At 39.2% G+C, this 10,046-nt stretch overlaps 1 protein-coding gene across 1 annotated transcript; it reads left to right on the top strand.

Moving 5' to 3' along the window:
• Positions 1-1,896: 1,896 nt before the first annotated feature.
• On the top strand, positions 1,897-6,861 carry SPINK7 (serine peptidase inhibitor Kazal type 7). The gene is made up of 4 exons (XM_036748547.1): positions 1,897-1,996; positions 4,295-4,320; positions 5,212-5,336; positions 6,816-6,861. Exons 1-4 carry the CDS (start codon positions 1,936-1,938, stop codon positions 6,859-6,861), a joined length of 258 nt encoding a protein of 85 aa, XP_036604442.1. The 5' UTR covers positions 1,897-1,935.
• Positions 6,862-10,046: the final 3,185 nt, after the last annotated feature.

The following is a 10,046-nucleotide window of genomic DNA, read 5'->3' as shown; positions in this document are numbered from 1 at the left end:
GCACCTGTCAATGTTTGTCCAGCTTTTCTCTCTTCTATCACAAAATCAAAGACAGAATGGTCGTTTTCCCATAACTTCACCAACATCTCTACTTCAGTCTCTAGCTCTTCCTAGCTGGTAAGAATCAGATCCAGACTAGCAATTCCTTTTGTTATTTCCTCTACCTTTTGAAAGACACGATTACTACTATAAAGCAAGTCCTGGAAAACATAGCTACTCTACTTTTCATATAAAGAGAGCTCTAGCAAATGTCAAGATATTGAAATTTCCTGTCACTAACATATATATCCTTACTCTACACCAAGCTTCTGACCACTTTCCCAAACTTCTCATATTTCTTCTTTCTGGCTAGTCTAGGAGTTTTCAACTTTTTATGTATACTATATCCCTATGGAAGTCTGGTGGAGCCTTTGCATCCTTTCTCAGAAAAATAAGCAAATGAAAGTTTGGTTAGAACATAAAGATGTCATTTTTCCCCATCCAGGTTCACAGACAACCTGATACCTGTCCATGATCGAGAGATCCCAGGTTACCATTGCTCTAGTAGCTCTTATGGCCAACCAGCCAGGACAACTGCTGTAGCAAAGTGCTGGTGGTAATCCTGAACTCTAGTGGTAGGTGCCTCCCTTCTTCACTTTATGAATACCTTGATGGGTATATTCAATTTCCTTTCTCTCGTCTTAACAACATCCTTCTTCCATTCCAGTTTTTCTCCTTGATTCTTTCTTGTCTTTCTTTTAGAGTCCTCCTCCTCTCTCTGCCCCAATCCTCATCCTTCACTTACTAAACCTTCTCCTCCAGAAAGAACAAGCAGGATAGATATTAAGAAGACAGTGGCAAATTAATATTGAATCTCTAGAAGTGCAATTTTCCTGTTCTAGGTGAACTTTTCACAAGTTTGCAGATGATATGCATGCTGAAGTGGACCCCTATCTATAACTGTATATCTTATAACCCTTTTCTATATAATATATTTCCTAGAAAAGCAGTGTGATATACTAGAAAGAGTCCTAGACAGAAGAGCTGGGTGGAATCCAGTTTCTGTTACTTCATAGTTGTGAGACTATAGGGAGTCATTGAATATCTACAAACCTCTCCTCCTCTGTCAAATGAGGATAGTGATATTCCCTTCCTCCTTCCTAGATATAGTGATTATCATTAGAGCTAGAAGAGACCATGGAGTTTACACTTTTCATTTCATCAAGGAAAAAATTGAGGCCTAGAGAGGAGCCATGGTCACACAATTAACGATTCTGATAGCTGGCATCTCAAACCCAGGTCTCCTAGGTCCAAATCTAAGACTCTATTCACCACACTCTGCTTTGTGAACCACAAGGCATTAAAGAAATGTCACTATTACTAATTCACCATGAATTAAGCTCAGCTATAGATATCAAGCCAATCTCAGAGTCAGGAAGACTTGGCTTCAAGTCTTGCATCTTACACCTACTGACAGTATGACTCTGTGTAAGTCACCTAATCTCTGATGGCTCCAGCCCATTCTCTGAATTTCAGCTGCAGAGCAGTTATTGGTCTGCCTTGGTAGAGGGAGTTTCACTGGAGAACTGTATGGGAGAACTCATTGGAATTTCTTATTTCAACAAAAGCAAAAGTTCTAAATGAAAAAAAACATGTGAAATTATGGGAAGTATTACAAGACATGATCTTCACTCTCAGAAGCATCAATGAATTATTCATTACATCAAATAAAGTTAATAACCCAGTTGTCTGACTGGTTGGACTTAACAATTAGGTGGCAGGAGGTCCCCCACCCAGGGTGTGCCAACACTTGTGAATAGTATCTCTCTAAGATTATAATATATAGGTGGAGAATATTTCTGTGGTCATATAAAAGTGATCCCACTCTTGGGGATGCATTCTCTACGCTCTGTGGAGAAGTCCCTTGCCAGTGATTCCAACTCTCCCAGTTTCACCATGAAGATCACTGGGGGCTTTCTACTGCTGTTTGCCCTGGCTCATCTCTGCCTAGCCTCCCGTGAGTTAAATAGAATTCCTTCTCTAAAAGTATCCTCACCCTGGGATTTCCCCAACTAGTCTCAACAGGATGAGTATTCCTGACAGGGACAGAAAGGAGTCCTGGTCTGAAAATGAGGAGACCTGGCTTCAGGGCCTTGTAACTTCCTTTCATGGAAGCTGTCTCCCAGGCTATAAAATGAAGATAATGATACTTATCCTCCCTCCCTCCCTCACGGTGCTGTTTTGAGGATCGGAGGAAGTCATATATGGGATGTGATAATCAAAGCTTACATAGATGCCATCTATATTGTTATTCCTAGCATTGACTGGTTATGTTGATTTAGAGATATGACACTGTGGAGAAAATTCTTGCCCACAAGTCAACACACCTGAGTTCTGAAAGTTGGAACTCTGTCACTGATTGGCTCAGTGACCTTGAACAAGTTCAATCACTTCTCTGGGTCCTAGTTTTTACATCTGTAGAAAGAGCTTGTTCTAAGGTTCCCCCCAGCTCTAAAATTTTATGATCTGAAAGAACCAGCTTATCTATTAAGTGAGGTTAGATTAAATAAACTCTAAGATTCCCACTAGGTCAAAACAACTAGGTCTTTATTTCTAGCTAGGCAGCTAGGTGGTGCAGTAGACAGCTTTCTGGGCCTGAATTAAGGAAGACCTGAGTTCAAATCTGGCATCAGACTCACATAGTACTGTGTGACCCTGGGCAAGTCGCTTAAACTATGTTTGCCTCAGTTTCCTCCACTGTAAAATGAGGATCATAGCAGCAGAGAACTTATATCACAGGGTTATTTCGAGGATCAAATGAGATAATATTTGTAAAGTGTTTAGCACAGTGTCTGACATATAGTAGGTGCTATATAATTGCTTATTCCCTTCTCCTCTTCCCCTTAACGTTTGCAAAGTGCTTTCCTAATATTCTTATAAGGAAAATAGTGTACATGGTTCCATTTTACAGATAAGTAAGTAGAGACTTAGAGGTCAAATCATCGTGTGTCTTATCCATTTGCCTAGAGGCAGACAGGTAGTACACTAGACAGAGCCCTGGGCCAGGAGTCAGAAAGACCTGAGTTCAAATCCAGCTTCAGACACTGACTAACTGTATGTCTCTAGCCAAGTCATTTAACCTCAGTCTGCCTCAGTTTCTTCAACTATAAAATGGGGAAAATAATAGCACCTCACTCCCAGGTTTGCTGCAAGGATTAAATGAGATAATACTTGCAAAGTGCTTAGTACAATGTCTAGTACATAATAGGCACTTAATAAACCTTGTTTCCTTCCATCTTTCCAATGTCACAGAACTAGTAAGTGTGAAAACTCAGTCCCTAGCCCAGGTCTCTTTATTCCAAGTCAAGTTTTCTTCCCATGACATTAATGTGTATAGATAACTGTAATGGTAATCAGGGTTGGACTTACTGTTTTCTCTTTTGGAATGCTGAGGTGATCAAGTACCTTTGATCAGTCTTGCCCTTCAAATGTAATGCAAGCAAAGTGAACTTTCCATTGTCTTTGTTTTGGACTGTTTCTCCTCACTAAGAAATCTTTGATTGAATCAGGAATCTTTGATGAACTGCTTACATCAAGAGAAGGCCTAGTTCACATGAGTTTGAGTCGCATGGTTGTGATGCCCTTTGACCCAGAAATATACATATAAGATATACATATAAGATCTGAGATTGGTGTTTTGCCTTTGGGGTCACACTCTTTGAAAGAGTGTTGGCTACTCTGGATAGTCATTGAAGCAGCGCTTCCCCCCAGCTTTGAAAATCCAAATGTTGGTGCTTCTCTCTCTCCTGACTGTTTGTATATGCTTGGACAGACAGATAGAAGCCTGTCTGCTGATTCATGTTTATTTGCTCTGTTTATATAATGTATACTTGTAATTTCTGTTTGTATTCTCTCTGACATTTGGGGTGCTGGCTTTTGCCCCTGAACTAAGTGAATGGTATATGTATGTTTAATTAAAGTAAGATTGTTAACCCCTTAAAGTTGCTTTCCTTAGAAAATCAGATCAAAGGACCTATGCTAGAAGCCGTCCTATGTGCTGGTGTTATCGGCGTTACACAGCCACAGTAGCAGCAAGCAACGTTGTTGTTACAATAATAGAGGAAAGAAAAAATTTGCTGACTGACTTGGCTGAACAAAAGTAGCCCAGGCGACCAGCCTCACCCTAAATTGTAGACCAATAATGATAGCTCAGAAGCTAATACTTTGCACAGCCTAAACCCCAGTCTTGGTCACTGATTTGAGGGAGGAGGACAATGATGTCTCAGCTGAACTTCTATTTCTGTCTCTGTTTCAGGAATTCCTGGTCAGAATTTAGGGAAGGTAAGCAGATTGTTTTCATTTCTTTTTTATTTTTCACTGCCATCCATTCATTGGTCAAGAATTTAATGAGCATAGAACACTGTTACACTGTAGGGATCAAGAAGATCCCTAAAGGAGAGGTGGTGTCATTACAGTGGACTTGGAGTCAGAGGACTTGGGTTTGAGTTCTAGGTCCAGTATTAGCTGTGTGATTTGTCATTCTCTGAAACTTGGTTTTCTCGTCTATAAAATGAGAACAGTAACACTTGCATTAGCAGTCTCACAAAGCTGCTATATAGAAAGTTCTCTGTAAAGTATAGTATGAGGTATTACATACAGTGATTTCTCACCCTTGAGACTAAGAGATCTACGCTCAAATTTTAGTTCTAATTGCTATTAGTTATGTGACTGAGAACAAGTAGCTTCCCTTCCTTGGAAATTTAGTTTCCTTCCTTATAAAGTGTCAAGATGGTGTGTGGTTAGCAGAGATGAAAAGTGGAGCTAGAACTGAGGAAGTAACTTCCCTGCCTCACCATCCCTGTAGAAAATTCCTTGAAGAGTGAAACCCTCTCCTCCTAATTACATAAATGACACTTGGTAATATTAGGAAATCTTATGGACAGATAGAAGAGGATTTTCTAGAATACACTGTTCTTGCCAACTTCACCTTTTCCTGCAGGGTATTATTAAAGGCAGGAGCTAGAGGCTCAGCTTCTGCCACACAGAGATGTATCCTGGTCTATGGTCCACCTCTCCCCATAAAGGGAAGGGTGAAATAGATTCACAGAATATCAAAGGATACATAAAGGCCAACCCTGAAGGGACATTAAACATAGAGTTTCAGACTTGTCATGAGCCTGAGAATCAAAATATGAAATATCCAAGCTCTCCCTTCCTCCTCCTCTTTTCTAGGAGGACTGCAACATTTATAAGAAGTTCCCAGTGTCAGCTATTCCCTGCCCTGTTACATATTTCCCCGTGTGTGGTTCTAACTACATAACTTATGGCAATGGATGTCATCTGTGCACAGAGAACTTGTGAGTATGGAAAGGGGATGAAGGAAAGGCATGGTGAGGGTTACTGCTTCATACACACATAGCACTTCCTTTTCTGATTGAATTATCAGACTAGCCTCTCATGGAAATATGCATATAAATTCTTTCATGAAAGACTTGTAGATAAGCTAGACACCTGTAGGCTGCATGAGAACACAATTTGGTAGATTCAGAACTACCTGAATTGAAGGCCTCAAGAGTGATGGCTAGCTATCCGGAGAGATCTCTAGTGAAGAGCCTTCTAGCTCTCTCATTCATCCTGTACTATTCAACGTATTTATCAATGATTTAGCTAAGAGCAAAAATTACCGCCTAAAAAAATTTGCAGGTGACACACAGCTTAAAAGAATGACTAACATATTCAACAAAATTAAGACCCAAAAGATTTCAAGAAAGGATTAAATCTAACATGATGCTATTTTAAAATGACAAATATACAGTCCTGCCCTTGGGCTCAAGAAATCACCTGCAAATAAAAGATAGGGAAGGCATGAATGGTTGTTAAGTAGTCTGTGTGGAAAAAACCTGGGAATCTTACTGGACTGTAAGTTCAACATGATTTAACAGTATGGCACAACAGAAAAAACAGAAGCAAAATAGTTGTCCTTCTATGCAGAAGAGGAATTACTTTTTCTGCTTGGTTCCAGAGGGCCACATAGCTGTGTGTATATATGTATGTGTATATGTGTGTATGCATGCATATATGTGTGTATATACATAGACACAGACACATATATATATACATATCCACATACCCATACATATATATACACACATACATACGTGCGTATATATGTAGATTGTGTATATGTACCTATACATATGTGTATACACATATATACATGTGTGTATGTGTGTTGTGTGTTGTGTGTGTATACACACACACACATATACACACACACACACATACATATACGTACACTCACTGCTTCTAGTTCTGCCCTCTGGGACCAAGCAGAAAAAGTAATTCCTCTTCTGCATAGAGGACAACTATTTTGTTTCTATCTTCTTTTCTGCTGTATATATGTATATATGTGTGTATATACATGTGTATATATGTATATATACATACACATACACACACTAACAATAGAGTTGTTTGAAAGTTGAATGGCATCTTGGAGCACTTGGAGCACTTTCCTCTTCAGTGGAAGTATCCAAGCAAAAAAGTGGATGGCCACTTGCCAAAGATTCCTATTCAGGTATAGATTGTTCTAGATGGCTTCTAAGATCCCTTCTGACTCTGATATGATTCTATGAGTTGTCCTGATCTGGGAGTGAAAAGATCTGGTTTCTAGTTCTAGCCTTGCCACTGTGTAACCTTATACAGATCCCTTAGCATATCTGGAACTTAGTTTCCCTCTAAGGTAGTTTGTACTAATGGGCTATACTGAGGTGACCACTACTCCTGACATGTGAATGTGTGACTCATAACATTTGTTATTCTGTCTCTGCCCTTAGGAAAACAAGTGGAAAAGTGACTTATCTTCATGATGGAATATGCTAACTTCCCCCATGAACCAGAGTATAGGGAAATGGTAACTTCATCACCATCTGAACCACTCTGGTTCCCTGTGTGTCTGTGGGTAGGCTGACTAATGTTCCAATCCAGCTGCTATTCTCTGGGAACACATGTGGTATCCTTCCTGCCCTTCCATATCTGTAAAACACAACACCTTTAGTTTTTCTTCTCAATAAAAATAATATTGCTGAAAGTGGGGATTCAGTTGTAAAATCAAGTTCTCAGAGTTAACATAAATATGCTCAGTCTGCCACCACATGAGAGGCAGTGTTTCTCAGTGGACTTGGAATCAGAAAACATAGGTTTGAGTTCTGGATCTTCTAGTTACTAATAGGATGAGCCTTTTACCTCAGCCTATTTGGGCTTCAGTTTCTATATCTGCAGAATGGGAATGGGAATATCTGTATTACCTATCTCCTAGTGGGTATTAGGAGGAAATCACTTTGTAAACTATAGTGTGTTATAGAATGGTCAGCAATCACTATATAGGCAAGAGAAATTAAAGGGATAGAATCAGAATTCAAAGAAGACAGGAAGCATACTGTTATAATAATTTAGAAACAAGGGCTCAGATTGTACAGATTTTTGAAATGTTGAAGTCATATCCCTATATATTTATAATAAAGCATTGAACTTTTCAAACAACTCTGACTCCAGTGCATATGACAGAAGATTGTACCACATTATCTATTTTGGTCTGTTTAATAGCCTTTATCACATTATGCCTTTTATAGTAGCTATTTCTATAAATATCTAATCAGGACTTCGTGATGGACTAGAAATGCTTCTGCGTCCTCAGGGCTATATCAATGGCATGCCAGTTCTGACAGGGGCTACCAAGTTGGAAGGTTTCAAGTACTGATCCAGTAATAGAGTGCCCATCTATCATCTGAGAACTAGCTTTGTTAAGTGGGGATGAATGTTATTCAATTACAGCAGTTTGTGAAAAACCATTGAATAAGTCACTGAAGGGTTTGCAACTTGATTCATTTAGGAAACACCCACATTGACGAAGTCATGTATCCTTGGAGTATTGAAGGAAAGCTTCTGGGTACGCACCACAACATGCTACGCACCATCTTGCCCATAATCCTTTAATATTTCACTGCATCCAGTATCTCATTGGTGTTAGAACTCTCTCTTATGGTATGGATGACAATTCATTCAAATCCTGATCATCATCACTGTCATCCTCATCACCATCAAAACTAAGATTTATGTTGCATTTGCAAGGTTTGCAAAGCACATTACATTTGATCTTCACAACAATTCTGAGACAAAGGTGCTATTTTTACCACCTCTGTTTACAGATAAGAAAGCTGAGTCTAAGAGGTGAAGTGACTTGCAAGTCAAGTCACACAGCTGCCAAGTGTCTGATTCAGGAATCAAACTCAGTTCTTATTCTAATACAGCTTATCCATAAAAACAAAACAGAAAATCTTATTGAAGTATCTGCCTATTTGCCTTCCTGCCTGGTGTCTTTGTTTTACCCAAGTTTTAAAAATTCTTTGAAATCCAAAGACTAGTCAATGTTTTTCATAGAAATATTGCTATGCTTCCTTACAACAATTTGGAATCAACCCATGTGTCCTAAACCATTTCTATTATAAAAATTAGGACCACCCATTTGGGGTTTGATTTAATTAATCCATTCCAATATGCTAGTGAAGTAGAGTACTGGCCTTTTATTACCTGCTTACCCTCTCTAGGTCATTCTGATCTTCTAGCAGGGTGACAAAGCTATGATTGCACTGGAGTCAAAGTTGTTTGAAAAGTTCAATGCTTTATTATAAATATATAGGAATATGACTTCAACATTTCAAAAATCTGTGATTTGATCAATATAGATTATATACATCTACTGACTCACATCATGAACCCTCCATACATTCAGGAATGGTTTTAAGAATTGCTGTGGCCAAAATTTTCATTACTTGGCGGTGCTAAGGAAAGATTGTATTGAGAGACCCATTAAAGCAGATCAGCCCAGGAGCATTAGGGATGAAATTAGGAGTAGACAGAAAAAAACAGAAAATATCTGTAAGCAATTTCTATTTTTTCCAATGACAGTAGAGCTACCACAGTTGAATTCTAACATCACAGTTAACAACACGCTACATAAGTAGCCTCTTTTGTTCATGTAGTATAAAGGTGTCAGAACAAATCAACTGAATCATCCATTGTTGTGTTTAGGAATACGATCAATCAGAAGCATTTATTAGTTATATGGAGCAGCTCCTTGGATGATGGCTTTCTGATGCAAAGGTCTCTCTCTATTCATCAGGTGTCCTAGTTTGCATGAGACTTCTCAAGGTTAAATAACCTTCCAAGAGATTTTTAAGCAGTTACTTCAGAATACAGATTTTGCATTGTAGTTACATACCAAGGGCAGGTTGCTTATCTAACAGGAAGGAAAGAGAAGACAAAGAGAGATTTTGTGAAATAAGAGCAGGGAATTCAATAACATAAAGCTTCAAGGACACCAGGATAAGATGAAGGTATTGCAAATATAAAAAAGTTGAATCTATCTATAGGGACCATCTTAGGGAAAATGCACCCAGTACTCCCTGGGAAACTACCAGGGACTCTAGCATATGGCACCTTATTACTTGGGCCTTTCCAGGATGATCACCTCTATAGCTATTGCTTTCAGCCATGTTGTGGCCCCAAGGCTTCAGCCTGGGTGACAAGGAGTATGACCTCTGCTTTGACTCCCCCATGCATGGCTAATAGTGACACTCTCATACTCTCCCATGATGGGCCTCATCAGGAGCATGGACTCAACCAGGCAGCCTTATCCAGGTGCCACTAGATGACTTTGTTCCTTTCTGTATTTGTTCTTTCCTTATCTTGGGCAAGATGAGGGGACGTGTGCTTCGAGAGTTCCAAAGGTCATCTAGAGCAGCTGCTCTTCCTGTATGGGTTTCCCACTATAGAAGTAGAACATTAGGGTTACACATTGATAAGTATTTGGAAATTTAAAAGATGGGCCTTAATGTTTAGCTGAATTGATCAGATCTGTAGTATGGGTTGCACATTGTCTATTGAGACTAATTTACTGCTGCCTGATCTTCATAAAGCACAGGTCTGATGTCAACTTTTCTCCACATTTACCTGTACCCCTCACCCCTACCAAACACTCAAGTAACATCAGTGGCTCTCTTTAAGAT

This window comes from Trichosurus vulpecula, chromosome 3 (assembly GCF_011100635.1).
Source record: "Trichosurus vulpecula isolate mTriVul1 chromosome 3, mTriVul1.pri, whole genome shotgun sequence".
NCBI lineage: Eukaryota > Metazoa > Chordata > Mammalia > Diprotodontia > Phalangeridae > Trichosurus > Trichosurus vulpecula.
This window is presented reverse-complemented; position numbering and strand designations above follow the sequence as displayed.